The following is a 14,304-nucleotide window of genomic DNA, read 5'->3' on the forward strand; positions in this document are numbered from 1 at the left end:
GGCTTAGACTAGTTTCTAAGTTAGAACTTGAATTTATATAAATATTTGCAGTTATTTCAACTTTCTATAAACATTTAGTTACAACCTTCATATGGTTAGATTTATTTCAACTTATTTTTAGTTTTTGCTGTGGGTGCTTAGTATGTGGCTTATGGAATATGACCCAGATCCTATTGGTCTCCACTAACCACGTGACAAATACCACATAGTTGCAAAGACATAAGTAGAAAGCATTTTGGAACAGACAAAAATATGAGATTTATTAAAATAAAAATCATTGCTATATACTGTACAACTCTTAACATGTACCATTTTGCAGACTGTCAGAAATAACTTACTCTAACATTCTGAAGGGGAGCACATACTCAAAAGCAAAGTCATGCAAAAAAACTGAGGGGAAAAATGAAAAACATCCTCCACAACAGTTTCAAGCAACAATCTTTGAAAAGGTACTGGCCTATAAAAGTATTGTCAGTCATCATTCTCTCTAAACACCAATGAGGTGTTGGTATCTTAAGTGGAGCAGGATCACTCAGCAAGTGGAGTTGTATGTTGGTAACTTATCTGCATGTAATTACCTAGCAAGCTGAAACAATAGTAATTTTCATTAGATGTATAAAATCAGTTTTCAAATGATAACTGAAGTATTTGAGATCTTCTCCACACAACATGGCGTAAATAACTTGAGCTCTGAAACAAGGTTCCTAAATTGTCTGGTATTAGGAAACTTTGGAAGGCACGGTGCTAATGGATCCAAGTAGAATGCTTCATATGCATCAAATGGGCAACTTGGTTCAAATACTCGGCCATATCCAGGAACTTCAGTTAGCTGTTGCACCTTGGAAAAACTGATCACTTGTGTTAGGGGCATCAATATCTTCGTCTTGCTCCTGTAAAAAAGGGCCCATTATTAAATGTAATTATGCAAGCAATTTCTGAAAGCCTCAGCTATTTCAATGCATACTTTTGTAACTGAACAATGTACAGTTTTAAAACATACTATTACACAGCAAAGTCACTCAATTTATTATCACCAAGATGTATTTTGATTAGTTCATTGCAATTTGTTTAGTTCAGAAGATAATCCAAGGTAAACAAAGCAAAAACACAGCAGGAATACATTAAAGAAGGCTGCTCATTTATTGGACTGCACATCCTCACACATGTTCACAGTGCAGCATTATCCACTGGAATGAATCGTTTGCTCCTCCTTCTCTCCTGAAGAGTGACTCACCCTGAACTTCCACAGGAGTCAAGAACCCTCCGGTATTTAATCCAAGTACGCATTCTTTATGTGACCCTACACAGTGCGTGTGTGCAGGCTATTCAACTGTGTGAGGCATCACAACCAACCCTGGTCCTATCATTACCCAACATAAACACTTGGCTTGAAAGTTACTACAACTGATTTCTATCTGTTGAACTTGTTTTAACACCTTTAGTTCTTGACCATTCTTGTTGAATAAGGAATAAAAGATAAAGTCATGCTTAAATCAGTTCAAATATGTCACCTACTAACCCATCATGGAATGTCTATGGCTCAGAGAGAGTCCTAACCACTAGGCTGAAGGAGATTGGGTGGTGGGGGGAGAACAGAATCACTGGAGAAATCCTACACAAAGAAGCTATATATCACTCACCTTTGGTTCTTTGACTTCAAAGTCCTCTCCATACTGAATGGAAAAGTCAATGTGCTGCAAGACAATGGTAACACATTCTTCATCTGAGCGATCAAATGGCAAAAAACGAACCATGCTGTAGTCATCAACCTAAACAGGCAAATGTTTAATAAACATTACCAATTCATCCTAACAGCATCATCCTGATGTAGCCTTTAAAATTCTAGATCCCATGATTTTTCACAATAGAATTTCAGCCAACATTTAAAAATAAATTATATTATTCAAAACACACACACACAAAAATGGAATGTCACTAGAAAAAAACTCGGGTACCTTTGTATTGCTTTAAAAATACATTTTTGATAAGGCTCAGTTTAAAATCAGACCTGGATTGTCATAGTATTGCTGTCTTTGGTTGTATCCAGTATCTAGAATTTCCTGAAAACGTGCACCGAAGTAATAGCACATCTACTGTAAGGGGGAAATTTTCATTTCCGAGTCTTCCTAACTAACTGGACTAAATGAAATAAGTATTATTAGTTATAGTCTTAAGTTTGTATTGTTTTTATTATGTAACTGATACTTAATGCACAATTATGCTTTTAAAACTAGTATAGTATGCCCTGTGCAAAAGAGGTTAGATTTTAAACTGGTGTTGGGCCTTGCTTGGCCAAATTAAACATACAGTCAGCAGCCTTCCAGGCACACAAACAGCAGACAACTAGCCTGGGAAGCAAAGTCATGTGTGGCTGCCACCGTGTGGAATGTTATGATATCTTCAGTAAATTAAAACCATAGGCCAGCAGCAAGGATGCCATGTCTTGTGTTGCCATAACTACCCCAGATATGCGTCTTGATGGTCAAAAACAAATGATGACAGGGTGTCATGAGACAAGGACTTGACAGGGGCTGGCGGGATCATTAGGTACGTGGCATCCCTGTAATTGGACGGGGGGTGGGGCGTGGTTTCAGGTTTAAGTCAATGATTGGGTTAACTGATCCCCATAGGTTTTGCTGGGAAGAAGTAGTATAAGAAGGGGTCTCTCAAACACTTGGGTTCTAAAGGCATTCAGCAAGAAGCTTTGGAACATTCACCAGATGGGCCAAGTGGGTTTCGGGTTGGCGGAGGACCCACACGCGTCACACCGGGCAGATGACCAGGCCTAGAAGCCAGATCTGACAAGAGTTGACCCATGGGGGTCACGTCTTCTACCCAGGGCCTAACAGGTAATATAAACCTGAACTGTGCCTTTTTTAAAACTATTGCTCTGATGCTGTACTGTATCGAGTCTCACTGTCACCAATATCGGATCAGTCGAATCTTTCGGAACTTAGCAGTGAAAGGGTTAATTGGCACAGTCCCAGAAGCTCAACACTACGCCAATGTTCCCTCCAAGCTGCGCGGATGTGTGGTCACGCAGTTCTCTCCCAGTCCCACACTGCCCGGGACCAGCTTTTTTGACGTTTAATTTCACGCATGCACGAAACTGTGAAGGGACCACGCAGCTCCTTAAAGAGGCCGCACACTCAAAAACAAATCGGGGGGAACATTGGTCTATGGCGTATGCCATTACTAAGGCTCAAATTTTCTTGGAAATAATCACGTGGGTGTCTCAAACCATTACATGCACCACTCAAAAATTTCCTGGGACCCTCTATGCGCCACTTCGCTGTGACCCTCACCAAAACAGTGAGAATTCCAGTTCTATAGCTCCCCCCTCTATAAAATAATCAATGGTGATGTTCAATTTACTGCAATAATGCTGCTCTGATCGGTGTCACTGATCCTAAATCTGTGTTCTCTGGTTACCGTCTACCAGTGGAAACAGTTTCTCTTTACTTACTCTTTCAAAACCCATTATCATTTTGAACACCGCAATTAAATCTCCTCTTAACCTTTTCTGCTAATACTATTCTTCGTGCCCTGTAACATTTCACTATTGCTGAACAGATTCACTTATTTGTGCAAAGACAGGTTCATTCTACGTTCCTTAAGTAATGACTGAATACAGGAATTGTTTGAGAGAAACTAATTCAAACCGACCATTTTGATAGTTTCAAATGAAGTTATTTAGAATTTGGCTTCTTTTGGTTCCAGTACAAACTACTTACCAATCCACAAATTGCTTTTGTTAGTTTTTTGAATTTCTTGCTTTTCCAAATGTCAGTTGAATCCTGCATCAATGAATACATATCGGGGTCTAAATACCTTTAATGAAAGAAATCAGGATGGAAGTATTATTGATATAAATGCCCAAGAACTGTGTCAAAATAATTTCTAAAAATAATATATGAAAACTTTGATATAAAACTGTTTTGCAAAGTGAATCTTCAAATGATAGTTCCTTTATTGTCCTGAGAACTCAGTATAGTAAAGTGAACATAATTTAATAGAAAAAAATACATGAAACAAATGTTGCATTGCACCTCTTGGCATTTTACCTCCTGAAATGAGCCCCGCTTACTTCCAGTTGCCTTGTAGTGTTATCATGCATTGAAAATCCCATAGGAAGAGAGAGTAAATGATCAAAGTCAGAAGGTTGTGAGTTTAAGTCTCACTCCAAAGACTTAAGCACAAAATCCAGGTTGACTCTCCAGTGCAGTACAGGTTGAGCGTCCGAAATCCGTAAACCTTGGGACTGAGGCCGTTCCGGATATTTCTGGATTTTGGAATGGCTTTGCCTGGGTCAAAGTAGGTGGGGCCTGGCAGCCGAGATAAGGGGGAGAGGTAGGAGAAGGGGGGGAACCTGGGCCAGGGGGAGAAGGGGGGGAGCAGGGGCCGGGGGGAGAAGGGGGGGGGGCCGGGGCCGGGCGAGGTTGGGCCGCCGAGGGCCGGGGCGAGCAAGGTCGAGGCGGGCGAAGTCAGGCCACAGAGGCCGGAGCGAGGTCGGGCCGCCGAGGTGGGGGGAGTCCGATCTCGGAACATTTTCTGGTTTCCAGATGACCCCACCATGGATCGGCCCGGTGTCCGGATTCCGGGACATTCCGAATTTTGGCACTCCGGATTTCGGACGCTTAACCTGTACTGAGGAAGTGCTGCACTGTCGGAGGTGCCATCTTTCAGATGAGACGTTACACAGAGGACCCATCTGCAGTCTCAGGTGGACGTAAAAGATTTCATGACACTATGCTGAAGAAGAACAAGGGAGTTCTCCCCAGTGGCCTGGCAAAGGTTTATCCCTCAACCAACATTACTTCGAAAAAAATATTTGGTCATTATCATATTGCTGTTTGTGGGCCAATTATTCTGCCACAGTTCCTACATTACAACAGTGACTACACTTCAAAAGTACTTCATTAGCTGCAAAATGCTTTGGGACATCCTGAAGTTGTAAAAGGCATTGTATAAATTTATTTCCTTCTTAAAAGGGTACCTTAACAAGCAAAGAATGTCCACCAACATGCAAACAAGTACAAATATCATTATCATCATAGGCAGTCCCTTGGAATCGAGGAAGACTTGCTTCCACTCTTAACATGAGTTCTTAGGTGGCTGTACAGTCCAATACGAGAACCACAGTCTCTGTCACAGGTGGGACAGACAGTCATTGAGGGAAAGGGTGGGTGGGACCGGTTTACCGCACGCTCTTTCCGCTCCCTGCACTTGATTTCTGCATGCTCTCAGCGACGAGACACGAGGTGCTCAGCGCCCTCCCGGATGCACTTCCTCCACTTAGGGTGGTCTTTGGCCAGGGACTCCCAGGTGTCAGTGGGGATGTTGCACTTTATCAGGGAGGCTTTGAGGGTGTCCTTGTAACGTTTCCGCTGCCCACCTTTGGCTCGTTTGCCGTGAAGGAGTTCCGAGTAGAGCACTTACTTTGGGAATCTCGTGTCTGGCATGCGAACTATGTGGCCTGCCCAGCAGTGCTGATCAAGTGTGGTCAGTGTTTCAATGCTGGGGATGTTGGCCTGATTGAGGACGCTAATGTTGGTGCATCTGTCCTCCCAGTGATCGTGAACATCTTTAAAAAAGGGGACAAGTCCGACTGCGGCAACTACAGAGGAATCTCCCTGCAATCAGCCACTGGGAAAATCGTCGCTAGAGGCCTCCTCAACCGTCTTCTCCCTGTGGCCAAGGAGCTCCTCTCGGAGTCACAGTGCAGATTTCGTCCCCTACGGGGCACAACGGACATGATTTTTACAGCGCGACAGCTGCAGGAAAAATGCAGGAAACAGCACCAGCCCTTCTTCGACCTTACAAAGGCCTTTGACACTGTCAACCACGAGGGTCTATGGAGCGTTCTCCTCCATTTCGGATGCCCCCAAAAGGCCGTGATCCTTACCAACGGATCCATCACAGACCCAATCCACGACGGGACCGGGGTCAAACAGGGCTACGTCATCGCCCCAACCCTCTTCTCAATCTTCCTTGCTGCCATGCTCCACAAATATAAACCTTCGCTGTTAGACAAAGCTGTAACCCCCCCTGCTCGTACATTTCACCACAAATAAGGGTAAAATCATCTACATGGCATTTGTCCGACAGCACGAGTGGTGTTTGAAAAATACCAAGCAGTTGGACCCTCTTCCTGCAGCCAAACACACAGATCCATACTGTACACTCTACACAAGGGGAAGTTGAGAACACCATAACAAATATGGAACACCATACCGAAAGCAACCACTCTCCTAGGAAAGGTAGGGTAGTGACTGAGCATCTGTCTAGCCACCACCCCTCCCTACATGGCAACTGCCAACAAAATACCTTCATCCTGAACTGTGTAACATCACTGTAGCAGTATGTAGAACAATGCAAAAAAAGTCATGATAGCAATGCATGTTCTTGCATGTCAAGGTGAAGAAAAGACTACTTGGACTCCTTAGTCTAGAGCACAGCTAAATTTTGAACACTTCTAATGTCAATCTCCACTATCTTGCATGGCAGATTATTTCAAACATCACTTTTGAGTAAAGAAGTCTTTCTTAATATATGTTCCAAATTTATTTTTCACGAATTTTAATTTATACCCTCTAGTTCTACTAGCCTGACTCACTTTGAAGTAATATTCTGGGTTTACCTTACATCCGTTAATATAGGGTTAGAAGTTCGCCAGCCTGTCAATATTTGTTTTTTAACGTCATTTTTGTGAAAAAATAAGAATAAAAATTTCGCCATTTTTTAACGAGGTAAATTTGACCAAAAAATGCACCTGTCGATAAAAATCAGCATTGCTGGAGGATTCGTGTTGGAAACCGCTGTCCTCGCTAACTTTACCGCGAAGCCGATATCGCCAAAAATACAGGGGAGAAAACAAAAACATTTTTCAAAATAAATTAAAAAATCAGAAAACATTAACAATACCCTTAAGTAATCAATCGCTGAAAAATATATATTTTTTAAACTTCAACTTACCCTTTTTGTAGGTCTTCCTACTTATCGACGTTTCTGAGACTGCAAAGCATGCTTTTTTCATGTGTTGTTTTTTCACCCGAGTACCGGTTCGCCCAATGGCCAAATTTAGGCAGTCCTATTTTTTACATATGGCGATACGCTTTTTGGCGATATTTCGAAACCACCATTCTTAACCTTTGGGGATTTTTGTTAGGGTTCTTTTAATGACAAAAAAACTTTTAACGTGGAAAAAAATCGCGTTAAAATGTGCATCAGGCTGGCTAATTTCTAGCCCTTAATACCTTGATGAATTTTCCCTACCTTAACCACATTCTCACTATAGAGTTTTGACTTTATCCAATCCTTTCACATAGGTTATCTCCTTTACACGTGCGGTTATTCTTGTTGCTGTTCTCGGCAGTTTTTGGACAGTGACCAGAACTGAATACAGTGGTTCATCCTTGGTTTCACCAGTACATTCTGAAGCATCAGCAAACCTTTGTAGATTTGTACTTTACTGTTCCAACTATTTATCTAATTCTATTTCCTTAATTGCTTTACCACATTAACTAGACAATGAAAGAGACTAGGTCATTTTTAAAGTCTCCCTGCACTAATGCTATTCCAATTATGTTTCAGCTTTGGCTCATTAGTAGCTCACTCACCTCTGAATCAGAAGATTGAGGGCCTGGGACTTGAGCACATAATCTAGGCTGACCCTTCATTGCGGAAGTGCTGTACCGTCGGATGTGCTGTCATTCCAATGAGACGTTAAACGGAGGACCCATCTACTCTTTCATTTGGACATAAAAGATTCCATGGTACTCTTCGAAGAACAGCAGGGGAGTTTTCTTGGTGTTCTGGCCAACAGTTACCCTCAACCAACACCACCAAAAGGGATTATCTGGCCAATTATCTCACTGCTATTTGTGGGACCTTGCTGTGTGCAAATTGGCTGCCGTGTTTCCCCACATTACAACAGTAACTACACGTCAAAAAGTACTTCATTGGCTGTTAAGGGCTTTGGGATGTTCTACGGTTGCACTATTAAAATGCATGTTCTTTTTTTTTCTTTCATTCATATAAAGTGCAATATTTTATGTATGTCTATCATTGAATTGAATTTGTCAAGTAATCCCACAACCAAAATCTACAATTGCAGCATTAAGTGAACAATTGTAAAATTCTAAAAATAATTTTCAGCTGTCACTTGTTATCCGAAAGAAAGATGGTCAACATAACAAAATCCATCTCTGAAAATGTAAACCACTAAAAATTATATTACAATATGTAATATTGTATAAGGTCCATCTGTCACAACAGAAAGTTTCACTTACTTTTCAATTTCTTTTTTTGCTTTCTTGTTAAGTAAATCCATTTTCGTCATGATGTTGACCTGTGGAATTTCCAGAGACACCATAGCGCTGAGGGCTGCCATAACACCTGACACAAACTAAAAAAATGATAAAGTTACACATCTGTACATTTTACAGTGTCAGATTTATGCCATGCATCTACAATTTACAAAAGTCATTAATAGTTTATGCTTGCTGATAGAATGAGTTTGGACTATATGGACTGCATAGGGTGCTGAGCCATTCGGACCTAAAAGGTCCCAGATTCAATCTTTGGTCTTTGTTGAGTTAGCCAATATCAGTTCGAGTGATAGGGACATGGCAACTGACCTCAGTGCCCTTAAGACTAGAAAGGGGAAACCCACACTCAAGAGTTCTCACTCCTGCTTATCGTCCTCCTGAAAAGCCCGTAACATTGGAAAGGGACAGTATCACACTCAGTACTGTTTCCCCCCCCACCCCAGTCAACTAGCTTACTGATACTCATGATCTAGGCACACATGAAGAATGGCCACTTGGGCAAGGTACTGAAGATCCTGTGGAATTGTAATCTAACATGAGTCACTGCCTTCAGAAGAAACAGGATGAGAGCAAAAGGAAAAGGGGCGTGGAGAAGAGTTTGGACCCTTTTGCCTGCCACCCCATTTAATAAAAGTGGCAGATATATGAAAACATCTGAGTTATGTAATAATGAGATTACCAAGACTTCAAATGCATCAGTGCAGAGTTACAATGGCATTCTGATCAAGTGGTGATAACTACCTTAAACGACTCCACCATAAACTGAGAGTCAACAAGAAATACTCCACAAACACGAAACTCCCACTGCTGCAACTGCTCCACAAGCTGCTTCATTATTGGAAGGTGAGTGTACAACTCAATCTGACCTGTAATGAAGGAATTAAAGGCACGTTAGCATACAAACCATTTGCAGATCCAACAATCAAAACTTATTACATATAGAACGAAGGGCTGCACACAGTTTAAGTTGGTATTGGACCAGGATGTGCAATACTATCACAACCACTGCCCATTCAAAGTCCAAACCAAAATCACTTAATGGTCTAGTGGCAAAAGGAACACACTGGCATAACACTAAGCCATGCAGACCAGGCAGAACCCATCCAAGCTTGAAACTGTGGCTAGAAAATGCAGATGCGGATGTTGAATGAGAGAATAGTCAAGATCGGCTTTTCCTACTTTCTCTTGAATGAATAGGCTACTGATGCTCACTATCCAAACTCTCTCTCAGAATGGCTTTTGGGAAAAGTATCAAAGGCTGCTGGCACTCACATTTCAAGAGTCAGCATCTTCAGGAGAGATGGGGAAAGGGGAAAAAAATCAGGAAAAGCCCAAAATCGATATCCTCGAAACTCAACAGACTTTAGTGATCCGCTCTTTTGACCAGATTTGTTTTTAATTTAGAGACTACCATCATGTTAGGATTGTAATACAGCATAGATTTTGCTACATCTGATCAATACACTATGCTGAGCTAACTTGCTAGATCTTAATTGCATTTACAACAAAAATGAAAATGCAGTTTAACCACAGGTCACAGATTTAAGGTAACTGTCAAAAGAACCCGAGACGAGATGAGGAGAATTTTTTTTACACAGTGGGTTATGATGAGCTGGAATGCACTGGCTGAAAGGGTAGTGGAAACCGATTCAATAATAGCTTTCAAAAGGGGACTGGATAAATACTTAAAGGGGAAACATTTGCAGGGCTTTGGAGAAAGAGCAGGAGAGTGGGACTAATTGGATAGCTCTTTCAAAGAACCTGTGCAGTCACGATGGTCCTCCTTCTGGGCTCTATCATATGATTCTATTCTATAAACATCAGGAGGCAACCAGCTCTGAAGGGTTAATTTTTTCCCCCTTCCCCTTAAAGAAAATGTCATTTTCTTTCTGTTTTTCTCCCAATACACATCAGTGGCCAAGCAGAGAATAGCTACTGGGTGGTGTAATCATGCATCATTTGTCAACATTCCCTCTATTTTTTTTGCTTCCTGCTCTGGATAGATGAGCCATGACTGGAAATATCAGACAAAAGTCTTTGTTCTGCATCATCTTATCACTTCATTACAATACTGTAGGAAACACATATCAATTCCTACCTACCTGGACAATCAAATAGTATATAGTCATCCTCCACATGTCCTAGGCAATCTGCCAGCCAATCAAAGTTGTTGGCAAAGTATTCCATACAGAAAATGAGTCCACCATTTGGGCCGAACCTCAAGGAGTCGTCTTCCATTACATCGTCCAGTTGGATGAGCTCGCGGATATCTGTATCCAATAAAAGTAGAAAGTGTAACTCACTATATAATTTTTAGAGTCAGAGAAAATCTGTTTTAAAACTGGACATCTTATCAAAATAATCATTTAAAAACAAATTAAGTATATCGACCATAACCAATTATTCTAGAATAAAACTGCTGACAAAGATAATTTGCAACAACTGTCATTTTTTTTTACAGAATTCATGGAATATAACCCAAAACATGTTTCACAAAATCAGAGTTCAACTAGTGAGGATTTGACATTTTTTTGTAAGCAGCTCATCACTTCCAGTTTCCTTAGTTATCTGGTAAGTCCTTGTGAGAGCAGGGTTAACTATTTTTGTACGAGGTGTTGGTCAGTGCATTCTGGTATAGTCTGGTATATCCTGCAGAAGCGACTCTGACCCAAAGAACAGACTTGTGTACAAACTATTAAGGCACAGGGGACACTTCTATTCGTCTAACTTCAATGCTTTTCTTAAAATTCATAATATACCCCAAATGTAAAAAGGAATTTAATGCCTTTCTTATTAGCAGTTGAACAGTACACAGCAAAACAAAGACGACAGGTTCCCGCCCATTTTAAATTTAAATCTAAATTAAAGATTCTAAATTGAAATTTTCAAGATTATGAAAGGGATTGACAAAACTGACATTTTCTTCACTATGCTGAAGGATTCAAATACCTGTAGATAAGTTTTTAAAAATCAGGAAGTTTAAAAAGTAATAAAAGAAGGAAGGCAGATTTATTTTATTGCAAAAATTGTTTCAGACTTGGGAAATAAGTCATCAGGAAAGATAATTGAAAGGAAAAGCATAAATGGGTTGAAGAGGCAACTAGCTGAGTTTCAGAACCAAAAAAAGAATTGAGGGAAATGGTGGTAAAATGAGCTTAAGGTTAATCATATTCTTGTTATAGGGTAATTTCTATTAAACATTATTCGCTTTTCAGGAACTTGTAACATTCTGAGAGAATTTTCTATTCCAGAATTTATTTTTTATTACATTTCAATAGATTTTCGTAAGAGTTTACCATCATAATGACATTTTGTTTGCATTAACACTACATTATCAGTTTTATGCAGGATATACACTTTTTCTTAGGCGGTCCCTCGTATCGAGGATGACTTGCTTCCACGCCAAAAAGGGATGAGCTCACAAGTGTTTCAATTCCCGGTCCCGAAGTACATGTTAAAGGGTGGAAGATGCTTGTGCATGGAATTTTTTAACATGCGATGGCCATTGCACACCAGCCACCACACGGACTTGACAGAGCTAGGTCTTGGTCCAATGGCAAGATTTAACCAAGACGACTGGAGACCAGCTGTGCTGCACGAACCTAGTGCGCACACATATTGCAGTGTGAGCTGGCCCGTGCTGTCCCAGGGCCCTCGACTCTCCTGGGCCCCGATCACGTCGCTCCATGATCACTCGCCGCTCCTTTGCCCCAACCTCGCCGCTCCTGCTGTACCAGCCCACGCTCCAATCACTGACCTAGACCTTGGTGACATCCAATCAAGTCACCTTCTTCACTGCCGTCGCCCTCTTGCACCAGCTCGCGCTGCTCCCCAAAGTGGCATGCCGCCAGGCTGCTCCAGGGGCCGCTCACCTTTTATGGCCCCAACCTGCTGCTGGTGTTTCCTCGCAGGTCGGGGCCACCACACTGTTCACAATGAATATACACAATGTACCATGTGTAAGGCCTTTATACTGTTATGCTGGAAAAGCAAACTGCTAAACTTCATGTTTTGTTTTAAGTTTTCAAATGAACAGTTTAAAGATTAATTACAAGGTCAACCCACCTGCCATGACAGGATAGTCAAAGTATTCTGCAGCAGGGTCAAGGTTCACCACCTGCACAGATCGATTCAACACCTCACAGTGCTGCTGCATAGTAGAACAGTAAGTGCTCTGAAATGAAAGACAGCAAATCCAGTTTCTAATTTAAGCATCATGTACTAACTATACAAATGAACCACACAAAAACCTCCCAAACCTGTTCACTTATAATGTAACAATTCCTAGCTTGATGACTAGAAATTGGCAACATTGTGTGACAAATTTCACTTCTGAACCTAGTGACGGTCATCAGTCTAATTATATGTTTAGTTTAGTCATAATACGAGCTCCAGTTGTTTTAAAGGATCAGCGGGCACAGGGACATAGAGTACAATAGGAAAGAGTTAATAATAATTTGTGCAAAACATTGGATAGGCCACAGGTAGAATAACAAGAGCAGTTTTAGGTGCCCCGTTATAGAAGACATAAAAGCCATAGCAAGTGTACAGCATAGATTCACCAAAATAATGCTAGGGATGAGAAGCTGAGGAGAGATTTGAGATATTGGGATTAATTTCACTGGAGAAGAGATTCAACAGTTTAAAAAAAAATATTGAAGACTTGTATTTATATAGCACCTTTCACAACCACCAGATGTCTCAAAGCGCTTTACAGCCAATGAGGTACTTTTGGAGTGTAGTCACTGTTGTAATGTGGGAATTTCGCATTGGACTGTTCAGCCACCAAAGGACTCACTTGCCAAAGAACTCACTTTGGGAGTGGAAGCAAGTCTTCCTCGATTCCAAGGAATTGTCTATGATGACGATGAGTGGAAATTTTGATAGAAAATTGTAAGATTGCTGCCCTTGGTTGTAGTCATTGATAAGGAGTCATCAATTTAAAAAAATGAAAGTTAACAGGGGGTGATATTACATTTCTTAACGCAGTTGTTGAAATATGGAAGGCTTTGCTGGAGAGTTGAGGCAAAGACCATTGCATCTTTTAAGGAAAAAGTCGATCATTATTTGAAGCAGAGAAAGTGATGGGGCTATGGAGAGAGTGCAAGACGGTGGGATTGCTCAGCAAAAAAGACGGGACGGATACAATGGGCCCTCTTCTGTGCTGCAAACCTTTATGGATCTATGTTGCATGAATGCTGTAAGACTGTGTGAACGCCTCATGACAACCGATGAATATTTTACATCACAACCAGCTATTATGACCATTACACAATAACTGAAAAATATTTTAATCGTAAGAAAATTGTTTTGATAGGAGACTGTGGGGGTTCTCCTGACAGTACTGTTATAGTAAGTGACAATAACACCACGGTGTCAGCCTTGGCTGAGTGGTGGCATGTTTTAGCCCCTCTCCCCTCCTGCCCAACATTCCCTTTCCCACCCCACCCGCACGATAATGAAAGGCCGCTGTTGCTGCCGGGGTCAGTAACGTATTGAATACCTTGCCGCTGCCGGCGGGCCCTATCACTAGCTGGGCATATCGAGGCATCGGGCCACCGCCAACAGTCCCCCGTTCGCCCGGCCGCGGCCTGATCACAACATCCGGGCTCACAGCGCCACATTCCAAACTGCAACTTCCGGCTACGGAAGCCCCTTTCTGATGCGGTTGACCCAATCGCGCATTTCGAAATGCCCGCATGAAGAGTCTCAACTTGCACTGATAGCAACCAAACGTCCCAAACACCAGTGTTTTTTTTAAATAAGAAAATAACATCCTCCCGCCCTTTTGCATTCTATGTTTTACTTCTGTTTAAACCAAGTCTGCTTCTTCTGTTACTAGTTAAAAATCTGAGAATACAGACGATTGTATTCTAACAAAAATGGTTAAATAGCCAAAGACTGGATAACGCAGACAGCAAACAGGAACATTTGGTAAATTTCAGTTTAGAAAATAAAATGTAGTTTAAAGTCG

The 14,304-nt window shown here is 41.4% G+C and overlaps 1 protein-coding gene across 1 annotated transcript; it reads right to left on the reverse strand.

Annotated features, from left to right (window-relative positions):
* Positions 1 to 260: 260 nt before the first annotated feature.
* Positions 261 to 13,959, reverse strand: gpn3 (GPN-loop GTPase 3). Its single transcript, XM_070886353.1, has 8 exons — positions 13,834 to 13,959; positions 12,396 to 12,504; positions 10,433 to 10,600; positions 9,072 to 9,196; positions 8,292 to 8,407; positions 3,735 to 3,831; positions 1,641 to 1,769; positions 261 to 890 (listed from the first exon to the last, which is right to left on the reverse strand). Exons 1-8 carry the CDS (start codon positions 13,879 to 13,881, stop codon positions 822 to 824), a joined length of 861 nt encoding a protein of 286 aa, XP_070742454.1. The 5' UTR covers positions 13,882 to 13,959; the 3' UTR covers positions 261 to 821.
* Positions 13,960 to 14,304: the final 345 nt, after the last annotated feature.

The sequence above is a fragment of the Pristiophorus japonicus genome, chromosome 8 (genome assembly GCF_044704955.1).
Source record: "Pristiophorus japonicus isolate sPriJap1 chromosome 8, sPriJap1.hap1, whole genome shotgun sequence".
NCBI lineage: Eukaryota > Metazoa > Chordata > Chondrichthyes > Pristiophoridae > Pristiophorus > Pristiophorus japonicus.